This window comes from Panthera tigris, chromosome D3 (assembly GCF_018350195.1).
Source record: "Panthera tigris isolate Pti1 chromosome D3, P.tigris_Pti1_mat1.1, whole genome shotgun sequence".
Taxonomy (NCBI): Eukaryota; Metazoa; Chordata; class Mammalia; order Carnivora; family Felidae; genus Panthera; species Panthera tigris.
Window position 1 is genome coordinate 28,587,237 of NC_056671.1, and position 21,418 is coordinate 28,608,654.

Below are 21,418 nucleotides of genomic sequence, written 5' to 3' on the forward strand. Positions count from 1 at the left end.
TGTCCTGGTGTATCCCTGGTAGCGACTCAGTCTCTTTTCCTCCCAGCCTCTTGGGGTTCAAAGTCCTTTGGCTTCAACCCTTCTTTGAGAGACGTGGGAAGTTTGGATCTCCCTACTTCTCTGCCATGTTGGTCCCTCCCTCAATACTGAGCAGTTCTAATTAATACTTGTTATAACCCTCCCATGCCCCTGTACCTTACAGACAGGTAGGTAGGTAGATGGGTAGAGTTATACAGATATATAGATACATAGATTGATTTGGTTTGGTTTGGTTTTAATTAGCATTTTTTTAAGTTGTGGTAAAATACACATAACCAAATTTACCATCTTAACCATCTTTCAAGTGTGTAATTCAGTACTGTTATGTATGTTCACAGTATTGAGTAACCAAGCTCCAGAACTTTTTCATCTTGCCAAACTAAAACTATATACCCATTAAGCAACAACTCCCCATTCTCCGTCCCCCAGCTCCTGGCAACCATCTTTCTGTCTTTATAAATTTGACTGCTTTAGAGACCTCATATAAGGGGCGTCATACATTATTTGTGTTTCTGTGACTAGCTTATGTTAATTACCATAATATTTACAAGGTTCATCCACTTTGTAGAATGCGTTAGAATCTCTTAAGGCTGAATAATATTCCATTGTATATATACACCACAGTTTGCTTATCCATTCACCCATCACTGGACACTTAAACTGCTTCTACTTCTTAGCTATTGTGAATATTGCTATTATGAACATGGGTGTACAATATCTCCTCAAGACCGTGCTTTCAATTCTTTTGGATAAATACCCAGAAGTAGAATTGCTGGATCATGGGTAATCCTATTTTTAATTTTTTAAGGAATGTCCATACTGTCTTAAAAGCAGATGTCCCATTTTACACTCCCACCAGCAATGCACAAGATTCCAATTTCTACACATCTCCACCAGCACTTGTTACTTTCTCTGTCTCTTGTTAATAGTAGTCAACCTAATAGATGTAAGGTGATAATCTCATTCTGGTTTTGATTTGCATTTTTGTGGTAGCAAATGATGTTGAGCATCTTTTTATATGCTTATTGGCCATTTGTACATCATCTTTGGAGAAATATCTGTTCAAGTCCTTTGCCCATTTTTGAATGGGTTTTTCTGTTTTCTGTCATTGAGCTTTCTCTATATTTCTGGACATTTAATCCCTCATCAGATTATGTGATTTACAAATATTTTCTCCCATTTTGTGGGTTGCCTTTTTATTCTGTTGATAGTATCCTTTGGTGGGCAAAAAGGTTTTAATTTTCAAGAAGTCCAGTTTGTCTATTTTTTTTCCTCTTAATTCCTGTGCCTTTGATATCATGTCTAAGAAAACATTGTCATATCTAGTGTCATGAAGCTTTCCCCCATGTTTTCTTCTAAAAGTCTTATAGTGTTAGGTTTTATATTTGAGTCCTTGACCCATTTTGAGTTAATTTCTGTATATGGTGTAAGGTTCCAGCTTCATTCTTTTGCATGCAGATGTTCATTTTTTCCAGCACCATTTGTTGATAAAACTGTCCCTTTCCCATTGACTGGTCTTGGCACCCTTGTTGAAAATCACTTGACCACATATGCAAGTGTTTATTTCTAGGCTCTCTATTCTGCCACACTGGTCTATTTATCTGTCTTCATGCCAGTAACACACTGTTTTGATTACTGTAGCTTTGTAGTCAGTTTTGAGATCAGGAAGCATTAAGACTCCAGCTTTGTTCTTTTCCAAGTTTCTTTTGGCTATTTGGCGTCCCATGACATTCCATAAGAATTATAGGATAGGTTTTTCTATTTCTCCAAAAATGTCATTGCAATTTTTTGTTTTGTGTGTGTGTGTGTGTGCATGTTTTTTTTTTTTTTTCAAGTAAATGCAGGGCTGAAACTCATAACCCCAAGATCAAGAGTTGCACACTCGACCAACTGAGCCAGCCAGACACCCCTGTCCTTGCAGTTCTGTTAGGGATTGAATTAAATCTGTAGAATTTGGGGTATTGTTGACATCTTAACAGAATTAAGTCTTTCAGTTCATGAACACAATATGTCTTTCCATTTATTTCTGTCTTTAATTTCTTTCAGCGCTGTTTTCTAGTTTTCACTGTACAGCTCTTTGGCCCCCTTGGTTATGTTGATTTCTAAGTATTTTTTTATTCTGTTTTAAATGGAATTGCTTTCTTGGTTCTGTTTTTCATTTTTCACTGTTAAATGTATAGAAATGCAACTAAGTTTGTTGATTTTGTGTCATTCAGTTTTACTAAATTCATCTATTCTCTGGAATCTTCAAGGTTTTCTATATAGTAGATCATGTCCTTTGCACCCATCTTATATTTTAATATTGTTTTGTAACTTTTTTCACTTAATAAATGTTTCAAACATTTCCCCATGTTTCATTTTTAGTTACAGATTTACCAAAATTTGTTAAAACCAGGTATTAATGGGCTATACAGGAGAGAAGTGATTCCAGGAACAATGTGCATTGGGCAAAAACCTCAAATTCCCCCAAGCTTCCATTTCAGCAGGGCGTGCTCACATCACAGATGTATCATTGGATCTGCCTCGTGAGCTGTCAGAGCATAAAGGCTCGGAGACAGGAGCCCAAACCAAAGGTCTGAAGGCCACTGAGAGGGCCGGCTACTCTCATTTGGGCCCTTCCTGCTGCTCTCTGGCCATTGCTCTTTGTTTGGACTTCAAGTTCCACATGTGGGCTCCTCCAGGAATCTTTTCCTCTGTTGCAAGGGAGGAGGATTCTACCTTACCACACCTGGTCAGAACCCAGCTTCTGAGATTGACTCTTTATTCCTGCTATATGCAGAACATTTGTGCTGCAGTCATCAGATCAGCAACCCCCAGGCAGGGGACAGGGGACAACTGTCATGGCTCCGTGGAGAGAGTGACAACAGGGTATTGTGTGTGGTCTGAGGAGGGGTGCAAGAAGGTGTCCAGGAGGGGGGACCTGGAAGCAGAGCCCCAAGGAGAACGGACTTTAGTGGGTGTGCAGGGAGAGGATGCTGGCCGTTGTCATTCAGAGGATGTGACATTGCTTGGCAGCTCTAGGATCCAGGGAATGGATTACTTTCTCTTTTGTCTCTGTCACAGTACAAAGAAAGATGGAATGCAGGAGGCAGTTGGGAATTCATCTTTATCATTGTGCTATGCCACAGTAAGGGTTTTCTAACTAGTCAGGCCATAGATCCTTTTCCTCAGCTGTACCTCAAAGAGCCCTTTAGAAAAAAGGAGGTCTGTTTCTACTGAGGGAATGTGAACCACTGTTTTTCTTGGACTGAAGAATCTAGTGCTAAAAGGAGGTAGGGAGCCAGCACTATGCTCGTGGCTTTGTGTAGGTGCACTACAGTATTTCTTCTGCTTTGTGGCACATCTCTACAAAAGCAAACACGGTGCCCATTACCCCAGTCACACCTTTCACCAAAGCACATCTTGATCTCACAAATGTTCACGTGTGAAATGTGACGTCTTCGAAGCAATGTGACATGGCCTCTTAATCTCTCTCAGAAGGTGCTTGTAAGGGGGACTGTGTCTTCCCCATTGTTCAGATTAAATAACTTATGAGCAATAGGGCTGAGAATTCCACCCAGGTGCATTCATTGCTCTAACCCAGGCCTATTTCCAGCCCTCAGTTCTGTCTTCCCTTGGAGCCTTAAGGCCCCCTCCAGCTTAACAGTTCCCTCCAGTCTTAACAAAAGCCCATTCCACACAGCTTTGTGGAGCTGAAATGTGAATCTGATCGTGGCATTCTTTTGCTTCAGAGATAGCTATAGAAGATGGTCTGCTTTCCACAGTGGTGCCTTGCTGGGCCCTGCCCCTCTCCCAAGCCTCCTTTCTCCCCACACTCTGCAGCAGCTTGTCAGGCTTATTCTGCATTTCATGCCATATCCCCTCTGCCTGACATTCCCTTCCCTCCTCTTCTGGCTGACTTCTCCTCAACCTTTGGGACTCACTTCAATTGTGATTTCTGTAGGAAGGCCAAGCTTAGGTAGCTTTCCACCTGTGCAGACATCCATCACTAGGAGCTTCCTGAGTGCAGAGCTGAGCCATTCATAGCTTTACTTTCCCTCGACTTAGTCCAGTAGCAGGCTCATAGTAGACAACCACCAAGGTGGATGGATGAGAAAACATCCTATTGATGCTATGAGTGGGTTAGTGGTCAAGACTCGTGCTATGACGAGTACCTGTGCAACAGAGCCCCTCTGCTAAGGTAGCCTCTACTCTGAGTGTTCTTGGGGAGTCAGGCTTGTCTTTGGCTTGCACTTAAGTGATTTTGATGTACTTCTTGAGGGGACATACAATGTCTCATATACTTAAGGAATTGAAAAGCACTCCTATAGTCAGGTGGATACTCCTCCCTGATGGCCTTCTCAAGACTGTCGCTGAGTCAGCTAGAACTTTTTTGGTGAAAATGATAAGTATGCAGATCCAGTTACCTTAGGCAGAAAAGTGAATGAATTAGCATTTTGAGTAGTCTCTTGTATAAAAAACTACCCCCAAAACCTGCTGGCTTAAAACAATAGCTGTTTTATTATTTATTTGTGGTTGTGAAACCTGGCCAGGCCCAGCAGGGACAGCTCAACTTAGTTCTGCATAGAATCTGCTGGGGTGGCTAGAGCAGCTTGGGACCAGAAAACGTCAGTCTGGGTCCTGTGCCAGGGCCTTGATTCTCACTGTTGTCTGGGTTCTTTGACCCTTTTTATGTGGCCAGCTTGGAGGTCTCTACATGGTGGTCTCAGGGTACTTTAACTTCTCACATGGCAGCTGGCTTTCTCCAGAAGTCAAAAGTTGAACTGGACCTGTTTGAGGCTTAAGCTCAGAACTAGAACAGCATCACTTCAGTCACATTCTGTTAAAACAGGTCAGAGAACCAGCCCAAATTCAAGGAGAGGAAAACACACAAGGGCAGGAGTCCTGGGGAAATGTGGTTCAGTGGAGCCTAATCAGATAGCTGCCTCCCCCGGCCTGTGGGACTGAGGTGTCTGGGGTGATCAGTGCTCAGTATAGCAAGTCCAAGGCCAAGCCCAGGTCATCAGGACTAGTTGTGCACATATGCATAGCTCTCACTGGTGCTCTGTCTCTCTACTTCACCTTTCATCTGTAGGCTTTAAGTCACTTCCCTGCAGGCAGTGTCATCCTAGCCCTCCAGCATCTCCAGGAGTATCCCCTCCTAGCTTCCCCTGGAGGAGAAGTACATTTCCATACTTGAATCTCAGGCTCTGGAAAAAGCAGCTTATATGGCCTTGGGCAACTTTCCTAACTTGTGTGCCTCAGTTTCCCCCTCTGTCAAATGAGGATGTCAGAACTATCTACTTCAGAGGACAGTGTGAAACTTATCCTGGGCTGTGCTGCCTGCAGGGCTTGAGTGGCACATCAGATGCTCATTAGAGCATGTCATGGACTGGGAAGAAGAGGTCCACAGGGCTTACCCCAGTGTGACTCTGCCTCTCCTGGAAGGAGTAACTGGCTGGCACCTCCAAGGACTGGCCCATTGCAGCTTCCTGAGAGGTCCTGAGTAGAGATGGTGGTGCTAATGGGGTTGACACTCCTTGCCACTGCCCTCACCATACTGGGAGACATCTGCTCTTCTGAATTTCACGAGGCTCTTAGTGGTACTAATCAGTTGCCTTCCTCTGGTGTCTGGCAGGACCCTGAACCTCACTTAGTCTCAGCACTAAGTGCCGTGGTCTGCACAGCCTGGGCCCAGAGCTCCTACTGTCCTTTCTTGTTTCTTGAGGCTTCCCTATCAGGCATTTGTCATGGCCCAGATGGGCAAGAAATCCACCTTCTTGCTACTGCTTCCCTCCCAGGTCCTCAGCCTGTGGAAAAGTGTGGCACATTCTCAGCAGCAGCATTTCAGGCTCTCTGGCTTAGCACACCTGGCAGCCACCTGACCCAGGAAGGGTGTGGTGTGCCAGTGTAGTTGTGAGTGCACAGGCACAGGGGTACCAGTTTGAGCATTCCCAGTCCTTCTCACCTGTGTTCTTAGCACCTGCCTTCTTTTACCTACTGTATATTGTTTTCTGGATTCTTCTTTTGAAGATGAAGGTGGGACTAATTAGGGTCTGCCATCTAGACTATGGAAGAACAACTTGCAATAACTCTCTTTCCTCATGCCCCCCGAGTGTGCTCCACTGCTGGTTCTGGCTCCTTCAAAGCTATAAGAGTACCGAGCTGTGTTGGGGCTTGTCTTGGGAACCCTTGGAGTAAAAGCTCAGATCAGACCAGGGCTGAATTTCCTATATGTTTGGGACAGCTTTGAGTATGCATGTGCTCTAGGAAGGCGATCGGTAGCCACTTGGCTAAGTTTCACCTTTCATTGTAGAGCTCTGACTCTTGAGTATGTACCTGGAGGTGACCGAGGGTCTCAGGGACCAGACTGGAGCTGCCAGTATGATGTCAGGGGCTTGTAGCAGGCTGTGTTGTCTTGGATTTCAGTAAGTAGACGAAATAACATGTAATGTGATTTCCAACCTTCCTAGGGTTTCTCCTTGTTCTCTGAGACAAAATGGGTCCCTTGCATTTGGCACACCTGCTTGATACTGGCCTTGCACAGCTGTTTTCCCCACTACCACATGACAAGAAAGAGAGCACATTTCCCTTTGTTTTGTGGAAGCTCAGGCTCAATTTGCCTGCAGGGGTATGGCTATCCAGAAGAAGGTAAGGTGAGCTGGCTGTTTCTTGGGGCCCATGCTGGCCATTGCCTTTTTGAGTACCAATATTTTATTTTCTACACTTAGGCACTAGCCCTAGCAGGACTTTGAGCTCTTAGGCAGCCACCACCTGCCTCTGCCCTGCCCCTCCCTGCCTGCACTTGCCACCATGTGATTCTAGAGCTGGTAACCCTCGTTCTGGTGTCCATGCCAACTCCTCTTGGGTAACAGAGACAAAGCATCCTCAACTAAGATACTCCTCAGCAATAGCACCTTGACTATATCAGTGATTGCTGGTATTCATCATGCATCTAATTTGTCACTAACCAAATGTTACTGAGCAACCACTCACCAGACCTATGCTAGAAGCTGAGAATGTGGTAACGAACACGACAACAATTGACATGCCACTCTTACCATGAAAGCAGATGAGGGACCCAGACAAATGCCCACAGGCCCCAGGCCCCAGGCCCCAGGAATACTTCTAGTCTGCTGGGTTTCAAGCTGTCACGACGCCTTTGCCAGTCTGGTCCACCAAACTATAGCTAGCTACCTAGCTTCATGGGCTCCTGGTAGGGTCTGCACCCTGCACTCTAGGAGCTAGTAGCTATAGTCCTTCCCCCTAGACAGACTGAACATCTGGTTGAATGAGGGCTCATCCTGTAGAGGAAGTTCAGCCAGAGGAGATGCTGAGAATGCTGACTTTCCACGGACTTTGATGCAGCACAAATGTATAGGCGGTCTTTTGGAAGCAGAAGCATGATGAGGGAAGTGATGCGTGTGATCGCAGTCAGCTACTGGTCCTACCCAGCTGTCAGCGAAGCAAAAAGGCCAGGGTGCTTATGTGTCCAGGCTGTCAGCCAAGTGCAGATCCATGGGATGGGGAGATGGCTGGAGGTATAGCCGTTGTGACTCAGCTGTTGTCGTGACCTGCTCATAGCCTTTACAACTGTGTGTCCTCAGAAGGTGGCCAGCTCTTGTCTGCTGGACATTTGTGCAAGTGCCCAGGCAATCTGTGAACTCAGTTGTTCTAGTGACAGAATGCTTTGTGCCACTTTTAGACTAAGCTATTTAATGTCACTTGGAGAGTCTTCCAGCAGTTTTTACTTTAACTGAAACTGTTAGATCACTCCACTCTTACAGATAATTTATCAACAGCCTATTATTTTTTCCTAGGAGCAGTGATTAAAGATATTACTCAGATAACCACCATTTCAAAATTTTTGACTCTGTTGATATTGTCCAATGAATACAAGCCAAGGTAGACGTTGTGTGTGTGTGTTTTTTTCTTTGTTTCTAGGCAAGCCAATTTTTTCAGTTGATATTCACCCTGACGGGACCAAGTTCGCAACTGGAGGACAAGGTACGTTCACAGAGTAACAGAGGGAGTACTCACAGCCCTGCCACCTTACTCTGCTTCTCCTGGTTGTCCACTGAGCTGAAAATAGAACACTTCTGTTTTTCAGTATGGATAAGATTCCATTTAAAATGTATAATTATAATCTATTATCTGAATAGGTTAAATAAAAATTCTTTTTTGGCTCTAGTGTGCTTGCTCTGTATAAATATTTTGGTAGTGGGTGTATCTTTTTAATTCCTATTCATTGGGCTAATATTAAAATCAGTTTGCATCCCCAAGCCCCAACTTATTGAACACAGAGAGTGGCAGGTGGTCCCGTGGATAGAGCCCCAGTCCCAGAGACTAAGGTTGGTTCCTCATCTTTGTTCTGACAACACTTGCTCATCTGAAAAGGAGGAGGAGGTGACTGAACTATGGAGGTAGTCGTGTAGTTATTAGGCCCATTTTCTGGGTTCAGAGGAATTTGGCTGAGTTAGAGAACAAGTATGCTGTAGGCAAGTAAAATGCCCATGCCATTTGAAAATACGGTCCATAGCATTGTCAGTGTACTACATCCAGTGTTGCGGTGTCACAATAATAGCCCTGCTTAGAAAGTCATTTATCAGGCCACTACACCAAGATATATATATGGTGGCATAAAATAGCATTCCCAGAGTCCAGTCCCTGGTAGCTTCCACCCCAGAACAGTGTCTTTCTCTGGCCAGCGACTCCCTGGATAAGAGTGCTTCTGTGAGTTCCAGGTCCTCAGGCTGGGTGCTGCAGAGTGGGCTGTCTATAGACTTCCTGCTGCAGGGGTATGCAGGGAGGTCTTGATTTCCTTCCTGCATGCTGTGGGCTGCACCCAGAAGGTGCCCATCATGTCACCTACGGCCACTGGACTAAGCTGAGGGACTGGGTTTTTTCCTCATCCATAAGAAGAGGCATACCTTCCCACCCTTCTCAATAGAGTAAGGTCAAGAAGAGCTGTTTAGGAAATATTTTTACATAGTGGCCAATAGGCAGTTTCAGGTATGCCTTATGGTAATTCTTATCTGTCCATTCGTAGGCATTTAGTGGTTTTTACTCTAAACTAGTTCAATGAGGGGCTGGACTTTTCGTTAGGTATCAGTAATGGAAAGCTTAGAAAGAAAAATCATTGCCAAGATGCACACATAAATTTTTTAGCAGAATACTGTATCACCTTATAACACCAGAACAGTAAATGCCCTCTTTCAGTTGATCTCCCATCTGCAGGTGAAAGCAAAGGGCAGATAAGGTAATGAACCTTTTTTCCTATGTTCAGGGCACATTTCATTCAGCCATGGACCCAGGCAGCATCTGGAAAGGGACCAAAGTATCGACAGGGATGTGCTGCTATCCTTGGGTCCTGAAAGGGTGCTGGGACATCAACTTTTCCAGCTCTTCATCTTACAGATGAGGAATCTGGGTCTTGGGCCTGGATGAGGACCTTCTGGGAGTCTGGAGAGATCTGTGTTAGAGGCCAGACCAGACCTCAGTGCCCTCCTGTTTTTTAGTGCAGAGTTCTTTTCAAAGTCAGGTTGGCCTCAGCCTACTACTAAATCCACATCGGTTTTGATCCCCATAAACACTTGTTTCTTCATCTTTTCCATATATTAATAATGCAAATTTAGTCTCCTCTGATCTAGTCCATTATGGTTTATGAAAGCTAAATGAGGACTGTGTCTCAGAGTTAATATCAAATTTCTGCTTATTGCACATTGAAATTATTTTTGCTCCTTCATTCCAGGACAGGATTCTGGGAAGGTTGTGATCTGGAATATGTCTCCAGTCCTCCAGGAGGATGACGAGAAGGATGAAAATATTCCCAAGATGCTTTGCCAGATGGACAATCACTTAGGTATTACAGAGTGGCCCTTTGCAGGCTTTGCGTGTTGGCAGAGTGCCCAAGGTTAGCACATGTGTTTGTAATTAGAAAGATAAGGCCCCGTGCGGCGGTAACTCCCCTCGGCCTGCTGTCTGAAGGCACAGATGTTGGCTGCACACCTGGGTGAGTTATTCGGCAGAAGACTCGGCCCGCCCACAGAACCATCTTTGGACAGTCTGCAGGTACCTCTGGTGATTTCCTGCTCATGAGTCGTTACTGCCTGATACCATGGGGCTTTGGGGCCAGTGACCTGGAAGCAGTAGGGTTCTGGGGAAGGGTGTATTAAAGACAACTCACCAAAATGTCTCAAGATTGCCACTGTGTCACTCTGAGGCCCTCTGCCAGGACCCTTTTGTTGGTCAGACAGTGTTGTGGTTTCCTTTCCTACATTTAGCGCCTTAGTTTCCTGCCTCTGAGCAACAGGGTGACTGTATCTGGCTCTGGTTTCCAACCTAGTTGCCTCCCCGGAGATGCTCCATTAACAGTTATGTCCTCCCTTCCTTGACTCTGTGTGTTCTTGCTCTCCCATCTGTCTCTCAGTGCCCTCCGACGTGGAGTACAAGTCACAGGCAAGCCGTTTGTGGGCTACAACTTGGATAGTGTCCCTTGTATTGCAGGGCTCCCAAAGGCCCAGCTGTGAGTTGCTCTGACCCATCAGGAGCCAAGGAGGCATTTCTGCTGGTCTTAATTTATAAGTGCAGAACCAGTCAACCTGCAGTGCTGACAAGTTTGGAAAATCCAAATTTAAAAGGGCTACAGATGGGATGAAGTCAGAGATTTATGCTCTAACAGGCTGCTCCTCTGAAAGTTTTGGGAAGGGCATCTCAGCCTTTTTAGTACTTGCCCTCATTTTAAGAATTCTCCCTGCTAAGAAACATATCTCATCATGAGACAGCCCTTTTGAAATAATGAGATTTAGTTATCAATTTTCATGGAAAATTACCTTCTCCTATTGACTATTTGATCCAGCACTAACACTTCTCAGGTTGTGCAGAGTGTTGCCCTCCAAACTCTGTCCTGGTCATTTGTTATTACAACACAAGTAGAATAGTATTTGAACTGGATTGTTCTTCTGAGGCTTACCCACAGTGGATGCCTTGAATAGTTGAGACAGAGTAGGTTTTATAAACTCTTTGCATCTTGCCAGACTCTGCATAAAGCAAATGGGCGTGACTATTGGATTTTCATCACCCTATTTTTTTTTCTTCCCAGCATGTGTGAACTGTGTGCGGTGGTCAAACAGTGGGATGTATTTAGCTTCTGGGGGAGATGACAAACTGATTATGGTGTGGAAACGGGCTACGTAAGCATCATTTTCCTTTCTTCACATTTTATTTTTAGAAGCTTCTTGGCTGGTCTTAATCACAGTCACCTTTTCCCACTCTGGCACTGAAGTCCATAGAGCTCCAACTTCCTGAGTAGCAGGAAGACACGTAGGCCAGGAGTAGCTGGGGCCTGACCAGGGTGTCAGGAGGCCACCTACCTGCCTGGAGACCTGCTCAATCACCCCCTTACAGGGCTGCAGAGTATCTACCTGAAAAGCTCATTCTGTCCATTGCTGATGTTGGTGGTTTTGTTTGTTTTGTTTTCCAAATGAAATTTTCCAACATACAACATAGGTAAACATCAAGGTGCTCTGATGGAATTTGGGGGAGGGGACCCAGAGCCCACCCTCTTTGCCATTCACCTCATTCTCTGTCAGCCTCACCCTGGGATAGTAAGGAGTACCCCTTCAAAGTCCTTCTCTGTACCCACAATGAACTAACCATCACCTAGAAAACATTTTCTTTAAACCTAGACTGAGTCTCTCAGGGTGGGTCCTGGGACTCTGTTTCATAACCAGCTCCCCAGGTAACTCTGGGGGCTAGTCAGACTAGGGAACCAGACCCTAGCCCACTGCCTAGCCAAAGTGGCCCCATGGACATGGCCATGAGAGCAAAGACATGCTGTCTCCTTTGGTCCACTCGGTGAAGTTTTTCTGTGGGTCTATAAGAGTTCTGTGGGAGCAAAGGATGTTAACAGAGGCTCTGTGCATCAGTGGTGTTAACACCACCTTCATGGGGACCCACCCAACTGCTCACATGGCAGGAGCTATGAGTGCTTTCCAAGAGGGCTTTAAAAAGACTGTTGGTTTTGCTGCTTTAGTCAACATAAATAACATATTTAGTATATAATTTGGAAATCTGAAAAAAATATATAAAAGAAATCACCATCCCACCACCCGAAGAAAGCCAAAGTTAATATATTGGTATTTTTTGTGTGTCTTAACCATTTTCCACGCATAGATGATACCCATGTTACATGTATTCTTTTTCTTTACATACTGATATCTAGCTGTATAAGATGTCCTGTGGCCTGCTTCTTTCACTTAATTATATATGGTGAACATTTCACCATGCAGTGGATAGTCTTTTACCACAAGATTTGTGATGGCTATTTGGTATTTGATAAAGTGCATGGAACATAACTTACCTAATCAGCCTCCGTTGTTCACCAATTCAATGCTTTCCAGCCATTGTCTGGTTTTGCTTTGTTCTGTCTGCCATGATAAGCTGTGCTGCAGTGAGCATCTCTGTGCAGTGCCTAGAGCATGCCTGGAGTGCCTTCCTGACTCCTCTTTCACACAGGTACATCGGCCCCAGCACTGTGTTCGGCTCCAGTGGTAAGCTTGCCAACGTGGAGCAATGGCGATGTGTCTCTATCCTCCGGAGTCACTCAGGCGGTGAGTGGGGCTGCCTGTTGGGGTGGGTGGCCCTGGCAGCTGTCTGAAATCAGCAGCAGCACCTCCACAGCCCCCGTGGACTGTTTTGGTTCTTAAAGCAGCCTTGCGTCTGGGCCATCCCTCCCCATCACCATCGGTCACACCCAGCCTGTCCCTCAAGGTCTGTGCAGTTACCATCCCCACTGCCTGCCTCCAGCTGCATTCAGCGCCCCCACTCCTGCCCTCATGGGGTATATGTTTATATCTTCAATGTAGAATCCCCACGTTCTGCTGTTTTTCCTGGTGAACTGAATCACTACCTTCATCAGTGGATCACTAAGTCTGTAAGCACACTTTATTTTTTCCACAGAAACGAGCACACATAAAAAGGGGCTCAAGGAAAAGTTTTTCACTTGACCTTGAGTAATTTCGCAAAATGTTTAATAGATTTGGAATGGAAAGGGACAGATTTGGACTGAAGAGGAAGAAGGGCAATCAATAGCTGTCATAAGCCATGTGCTGTACACTCAGATGCCAGGGATACTAGAGGGACTATATACCTCAAAATAGAAGCCTGTGGTCTTGCCCAAGAATGGCCTGAAGTGTTTTCCTAGTCAGGGTGACAGCAGAAGCCAGAAAGGCCTGACGTGCATGGTGGGTTGGCAGCATTTCACCACTGCTAGATCTTTACATACAAGGCAAGGGAGCAGCACAGAGTGGGGCTGGCTGAGTATCAAGGACCAGGACACAGATGGTTCTTGCTCCCCGTTAATGAAGGTGGCCTTTATCGTGGAAGAGACAGGAGACATTAAAAGCTTTGAGGTATAAGAGGGGGATCATTCTGACAGGTTAGAGAAGAGCCTGTTTTAGTGGTTCAGATGAAAACTGCAAGGGCCTGAACCAGGCCTGGGATAATTGGGATAGAGAGGGAGAATGACTTGGGAAATTCTTAGGACAAAGCAAGTGAGGGACGAAGGAGATTCCTAGCTGGTGCCTACATTACCAGTGGTGTCCTCTCTCAGGCCATAATGATAGTGGGCTTACAGGGATGGACACCAGTTCAGTGTGGCATATGCTGAGTTTGGGGAGCGGGGATCGGGAAGAATGTCACAAGACCCATTGGAATTGAGCCTGGAGCCCTGGGAGAAGATGGGACAAGAGTGAGAGGTTTGGAAGGCATCACCTATAATCTGCTGACAGGATATGCTCTGCAAATACTCTACAGACATGTTAAAGGTGAACAGACTTGCCTCTAGGTGACCATAGATTAATTCTGCATTTTTGAAAACTGACAGAGTAGCATTGTGTAATTGTTGATAGCCATAAAAACGTGTAACTTAACCTCACTTATTCACAGTTGCTCACAGCAAGGTCTATCTAGTTGGGCTCCTCTGGAACTTGGAGAAAGTGTCCATGCAGGTGTTCAAGTGTGGGGTAAGGCCTCAATGAGACCTTTGATGGGTTTCCTAACCTGAGACTTGAGCTGAGCCATAACCTCGACTTCTCTCCAGGGCTCTTCTTTACCAGGCAAGTAGGGTTGCCCACTTTCAGCAGGGTTACCCACTGCTTATTCAGTGGTCCTGATAGCAGCAGTGGGCAGAACTGTTGGAAGAAGAAAAATCAGTGGGAAAGCAGAAATAAATAGAAAACACTGGGTTTTAAAAGCAAAGTGTGAAAGGGGCGCCTGGGTGGCTCAGTCGGTTAAGCGGCCGACTTCAGCTCAGGTCACGATCTTGCGGTCCGTGAGTTCGAGCCCCGCGTCGGGCTCTGTGCTGACAGCTCAGAGCCTGGAGCCTGTTTCAGATTCTGTGTCTCCCTCTCTCTCTGCCCCTCCCCTGTTCATGCTCTGTCTCTCTCTGTCTCAAAAATAAATAAACATTAAAAAAAAATTTTTTTTTTTTAAAAAAAGCAAAGCGTGAAAAACATACACTTGGCATACTTAATAGGGGGATAGGGAGAAAAGACCTAGGTGAAATTAGAAGTAAAGGGTCTAGAAAAACATTTAACCTAGAGGGGAAAAAATCATCAGAGTATAGCATAATGTTTTTTGAACTAAAAAAATAAAATTCCAAAAAAATATAATCTAGAAAATGCAAGTTTTCAGAATTGATACCATAAGGTTAAGGAAAACTTCTTAAAGTAGTTAACCAATGAAGAAGTTGGAGTCATCAGAAATGACTCCTAATACTAAATTATTTGTTGACTTGTTGATGCATTGTTTCAAGCTTTTAAGAAAAATTATTCCAAAATGTAGAAATATTTATTCTTCAAAGGAAGCTATAACTCTGGGTTTCCAAAACTTAAAAGAAACACACACACACACACACACACACACACACAAAGCATAGATGAATATGAAAAAAGATAGAAAAATAAGAAACATAATGCAGGTGAATTTGGTAACTTTGGAAGAATTTTGTGTAAAGGTAATCTATTACTCTTAACAACATACTAGGAGATTAAATAAGAAAAGATAGTTGGGGAACCTGGCTGGCTCAGTCAGTAGAGCATGCGACTCTTAATCTCAAGGTTATGAGTTCAAGCCTCACATTGAGCATAGAGCCTACTTTTAAAAAGACAGTCATCTTAGGAGGTATTCTGAAAGGAATATCAGATAATTCAGCATCAATTTCTAAAAAATGTTTTTAAAATGGCCATAGGAAGTTATTTCCTTAACCTGAAAGTGTCCTATGTCTTTTTCAAACCAATGGCAAATATTATAACTCACAGTTGTTAGAACTTAAAAAAAATTGAAAAGTACTTAGGACTAATAAAAACGAGTCATTGGATTGGTCTTCTATAAGAAAAAATTTTTTTTAATTTTTTTTTAACGCTTATTTATTTTTGAGAGACAGAGCACGAGCAGGGGAGGGTCAGAGAAAGAGGGAGACACAGAATCCGAAGCAGGCTCCAGGCTCTGAGCTGTCAGCACAGAGCCCGACACGGGACTCGAACTCACAAACCCTGAGATCATGACCTGAGCCGAAGACAGACATTAACCAACTGAGCCATCCAGGCTCCCCAAGAAAATTTTTAATTATTCATCTTTCATTAGTAATAGCAAATTAGAATATCTAATCATAAAAAGAGAACTCTTATACAGCAGGAACAAAAGTTGTAAATACCCAGGAATAATCTTACCAAGAAATATATGAGGTCTGTAAGACTTAAACTACAAACCTTTTTTGAGAGAGATAAAATGACCACTTGATAAATGGAAAAACTGAATAAAATAAAGACACAATTTTTTCCTAAATTCTTTTAACAAATATTTATTGAGCACCCAGTATGTTCTGAGTACTGTTCAACCCTCAGAGAGTTTACGTTCTTTTAAAAGAGACAGACAATAAACTAGTCATGTCAGAAACTAGAAGTTAAGTGCTGGGGAACAAAATAAGACGAGGTTCTCGAGGAGGCCTCACTGAGAAGGTGACATGCAAGGGAAGACCAGGTAGAGGTTAAGGGACAACTGTGTGCACATCCAAAGAACTTACCAAGCTAAAGGAATAGCCAGGGCAACAGCCTTGGAGTGTGGATGTGTGCTTGGTGTATTCAGAGAACTAGGACACAAGGAGTGAACAGGGGAGGGAAGCAGGGACAGGCCTTCTAGGCCATTAGGAGGGGCTCTTCTCTGAGTGAGATGGGAAGGCTCAGTAGGGCTTTGAGCAGAGAAGCAAGGCCTGTGGCAGCTGCATGGACTATGGACGGCACTAGAGAGACCACTGATGAGGCTGCTCACATAATCTTGGTGAGAGACAGTGGACCTGGGTTGTAGCAGTGGAAGTCACAAGGAGCGGTAGTCAGAGGCAGAGTTCCTGGTGGATGGGATGTAGGGTATGTGAGATAAGCAAAGGAATCAGGACGGCTTCCTTGACTGGCCTGGAGGGTGGTAAGGATGCATATGCCATCACCTGATGGAGAAAGTGTGTAGGTGGGACAGAAATGTTTGCTGGGGGAAATGTTTAGAAATGCTTTGGGGCATGTTTGGTTTGCATTGTCTAGCAGGGGTGTAAGTGTCCTGCTGCATAGGCATTTTGATATGTGAAAGTTGAGTACAGGGGAGAAGCATAGGTGGGACTGGAGGCCAAGGGTAGAGGTTGGGCTTTGGGGTGATGAGGAACAAGTGAAACAGGCTGAGTCGGAGAGGAGGCCAGTTTAAGACAGCGGAGAGAGCATTTGAAGGAAAAGTGATTAAGCAGTGCATCACATGTTGCCTGGGGGTCAGGTAAGGGTGAGGATATTGACCATTGGACTTGATGGCATGGAGGCTGCCCATGGCCTTGGCTACTGCTGTTCGTTTTGGTGTTGTTGGGTGGAAGACTCATTGGAGGATGCTCAAGAAAGACTGGGATGGGGAGGGGAGGAAATAGCTAGATTGAACCAGGCTGGGTTTTGTCAGGCACATGTGAAAACACGGGAGAAGAGCAGAGGGTTATGGTGGACTCTAATCCGAATAGGGAGACAGCAGAAGGCCCATAGCACCTGTAAGCCCTGTTGGAGTTGAGAGGGAGCTGGAAGCACTGGGTTGATGGTAGGAGTGTGGGAGGGTTGGAATGAGACCAGGGAAGAGTTGCAGTGATCTGTCAGGGAGGGTCTCTGGGCATGACTGGGAATGAGTGCCTGAGGTAGTAGAAGCCAAGGTCACTGGAGGAGGCTGTGAAGTTTAAGGATCCAAGAGCCTTGTGTCAAAACAAAACAAAAGATTATCCTCCTAGAATCAGCAAGGATGATGATGAGAGTTTCTGGAGTGACATGTGACCAGAAATTTAACTCTTTAAGTGCAGGAGGGTGTCAGATATATGTAGATGTGCAATGGGAAGGAGAGGGAGTGGTATAGTCTGAAGACTGAAACTCCAAAACAGGGGTTTAGGGAGAAAATTATGTCACTTATGTGGATTTACAGCATAACTCAGCAGTGACTCCGAAGGGCATTCGGAATTATAAGGAAGGTTGTGGAAGAAAACATTCAAAGCTTCAGTGATTTAAAATGTCATGGGTTTGGGACCAAAACTTAACCAACATTGAAATCAGGTACATGTACCTAACAACTTGATGTATTGTGAAGGAAGCATCAGTTATCAATTATGGAGATTCTATCACAAGTGATAGAATAACCATTATACAGTTTGTGGATGAGGGGAGAGTAATATAGAGCTTCACTAAGTACAGCATGCACTGAAATAAATTCCAGATATTAAAGAGAGAAACATTCTAAATAATTAAAGCAGAAGAAAACAATTGAATTGTTGCAGAAGAATTGAATATTTATCAAACCTCTAGCAGAGAGAATATTTTTGAAGGTTAACAGGCAATAAAAGACATCACTAAGGAGAATAACAGACTTTACGTCATAAATCGCCTGCGGTGTTAGGAAGTTAAAACTGATAGAATTTGCAGCTAATGCCTGTATTATCAATAGTCTATGAAAATTGCTAAGAAAATGAAATCTCCTTTCTGGAATTCTCAGCTGACTACTTCTCTGCTCTAAGACTTAGGTACCACAGTGAAATTCTGATGTTTACACATTTGCCCCTCCTGGCCTGGAAGCTCCTAGAGGAGGTTCTTATTCCTCATTTTTATAGGCACTACACTTGTGCTTGTCAGACCTGCTGCACAAAAAACCTCCCAACAGACAAGAAAGGAAGAAAATAGTCTAAGAAGACAACTTTGTTAGACAAACATGTGAAAAATCTTCACTTTCATTACTAATCAAAGTGAAGTTAAAATATAAAAATGTACTTCATAAGTTAGAAGGGAAAAATCATAACCCTCAAGCTAATAAGAGAATTTGAAATGGACATCCTGCTTATAAAAGTGTAAAGTTCTAGAGGTCTCTGGAATGCAGTCTACAGGGTTAAGAGAGTCTAGACTTAGGAAAACCTTTAGGCCTTCTACCCAGAGTCCCACTTTGCCACATCAGTCACAAGAAATAAACCAGAGTGTAGAGAGTGGCATATGGCTGTGTGTTCATTAGCATGAAAACCTGGAAGCCAGTTATAGTTCATTGTTAAATTAGGTCTATTTATGGTAGTGAATGCTCTCAAAGACAGGATGCAGGGGCGCCTGGGTGGCTCAGTCGGTTAAGCGTCTGACTTCAGCTCAGGTCACGATCTCACGGTCCGTGAGTTCAAGCCCCGCGTCGGGCTCTGTGCTGACAGCTCAGAGCCTGGAGCCTGTTTCAGATTCTGTGTCTCCCTCTCTCTCTCTGACCCTCCCCTGTTCATGCTCTGTCTCTCTCTGTCTCAAAAATAAATAAACGTTAAAAAAAATTTTTTTTTAAATAAATAAAAAAAAGACAAAGAATGCAGAGCAAAACAGGAGAAGCCCTCAGGATCACATAGGCTATTAGAATACTAAATGCGTGGGGTGGCTGGGTGGCTCAGTCAGTTAAACATCTGACTCTTGATTTCGGCTCAGGTCATGATCTCACAGTTCAGGAGATTGAGCCCCTCATCAGGCTCTGCTGTGACAGCGTGGAGCTTGGTTGGGATTCTCTCTCTCTCTCCCTCCCTCCCTCCCTCCCTCCCTCCCTCCCTCCTTCCCTCCCTCTCCCCTCCCCCTCCCCTCCCCCTCTCTCATGCACACTCTCTCTTCCTCTCTCAAAATAAACATTTTTTTTAATTAAAAAGAATACTAAGTGCAGCACACTAGTGTGTATGCTGTGTGAAATACCAAGTACGATACCATGTGGGAAAAAATGCATTAAGCTGTCCCTGAAGATTTTTTTTAAAAATAGAAAAAAACAAAATAGAACTTTTGAATATTTTGCTTACACATTTTAAAAAGTCCTGTGAGGAGAGGACTAGAAAGCTGTTAACTTGATGCCGTATTTCTGTTTCTTCATCTCTCACCAGCCATTCTCATACCTAGCACTGCACCAGGCACAGAGGTTAGAAAAAAGTCACACCTGGATGGTGAGATGGGCCTGGTCATTGTCACTGTCACAGCTGATCTATGTCAATGCCTTGGTGTGTGCCTGGCACCGTGCTACAGCACTTTTTCACATTTAATCCTTGTAATAACCCTCTGAGCTTTGTTTTTTGTTTTTTTTTTTTTTAATCTGCATTTTACACATGAGAAAACTGAGTTACAAAAGAAGTGAATATGAATAATTGTGTTTGGGGGCTCTGTAGGGGAGGGATGCTCTGGCAGGATCTTGGAGATGAGGTCTGGTTCGTGCGAAGGGCCTGAAGATGGTCCCACTCATTTGGTACCTATTGAGTGCTGTGTGCCAGACATTCTGCCAGGTTCTGTGCCTGTAGTGCTCAAAGGGCTCTCAGGCCCAATTGGGATCAGAGAAGCAAGCTTAGTGAGCCTGAGGCCACAGACCCAGCAGGTGTCAGAGCCAGGGTTCTTCTACGTAGCCCCAACCTCTCAGCTATGATCCTCAGTTGCCTCATCTGTCAAAGGGGTGATTGAGGTCACTTGGATGCTTCAAATGTCATGACCAATTCAAAAACATTAGTGGGGAAGTTTTGCAGATTGGTTTTTAAGAAATAGTCTAGTTATGATCTCAAGTTTCCTCAGACATGGAATGCTAGGGGTACTGGCCCACTTGGCAGACAGGCGTTGCTGAGTGCCCCCCTAGTCAAGTCTGTGCACCAGGTAAGAGACTCACTACCAGCCCTCTGTCTTCCAGATGTAATGGATGTAGCGTGGTCTCCCCATGATGCCTGGCTGGCCTCGTGCAGCGTGGATAACACTGTCGTCATCTGGAACGCTGTGAAGTTCCCAGGTCTGGGCCTCTGACTGGGTGGTGGCAGAAATGGGCCGCTCATCTGGAGCAGCGTGGGCTCTTGGTCTCCTTAGGCTGGTGGCAACAAGTGTCTCATAGTGGATGAGGATTCACATTGTCTTGTCAGAGACTCCGTTCTTTTGTTCTGCATCATTGACATTTGTTTAAGGTTTTAAAAGAGGTTTATGTTAAAGAAAATTGTAAATGAGTGCTAGCATGGATGTGCTGCAGATCATGAGGCTGATAGGATGGCATCGCATGTACTTGGGCACCTGGCACCCCCACATACACATATGCCCTTGAGGGTATGGCTTCCCGCCACTGGGGTCCAGCCTTCGCTCAGTTGCCATCTACTCTCTGAAGCCTTTGAGCACATACAGGCTAACAAATCCAGTTTTGCAAAAGATTATTTTTCTTATTAATGTGTTTAAAGTCACAACAGATGGCATAACCTGGCATATCACTGCAGATTATAACTGGTAAGATACATATCCTCTTTCTGCTAGTATCTGGAATATGTTTTCTTCATGGGCTAAGAAGCATCCCCCGTGACCTTGATCCAAGTCATTTTCTCTCTTTATAAGCTACCAAGATGTGTAGGTCCATTTTCATCCTGGTCATGGAGTGCTGGAGTAGTATTTAGATTATAGATCCCTAGGACGTGCCATCCCACACACCTTTGTCTCAGTGATGACTTACAAAGGACTTTTAGCACAGTGCCCTTTCCCCTGAGCTGTCAGGCCAGCTCCTTATGGGGGGAGCTGCCAGGGAGGTTCACATCAGAAATGCTGATGTCAGAGCCCAGGTGGGCATGACCTTCTGTTCAGAAAGGGAAACCACTGGCAGAGCTACCAACTGCAGACAAGTCCAAGAGGCAGAATTTGCCTCTGGCCCAAGCCTGTGTCCCTCCTTGCCTGCACTTTAGGGGGCTCATGCATCGTGCCTGCCTCCTGGGTGCAGTCCTTCCTTCAAGTTGCTTTGCCTTGATAGAGATCAGATTAGGGGGCTCTTCTGCTTGTGCCCAGGGGTGGGAGCTGACGAAGGTAGACTCCTGAGATCCCTTCTCTTGGCTAAC

At 44.7% G+C, this 21,418-nt stretch overlaps 1 protein-coding gene across 4 annotated transcripts in view; it reads left to right on the top strand.

The window, feature by feature from the left end:
• The window catches only part of LOC102966185 (protein HIRA), a 91,612-nt gene that overhangs the window by 13,491 nt on the left and 56,703 nt on the right, over window positions 1-21,418 (top strand). For 2 of the 4 annotated variants that reach the window (XM_042963134.1, XM_007091594.3), the window contains exons 2-6: window positions 7,963-8,025; window positions 9,770-9,880; window positions 11,120-11,210; window positions 12,535-12,629; window positions 20,248-20,343. In XM_042963134.1, coding sequence (XP_042819068.1) covers window positions 7,963-8,025; window positions 9,770-9,880; window positions 11,120-11,210; window positions 12,535-12,629; window positions 20,248-20,343 — 456 coding nt within the window. The other 2 variants (XM_042963135.1, XM_042963136.1) reach the window with 2 other exon arrangements.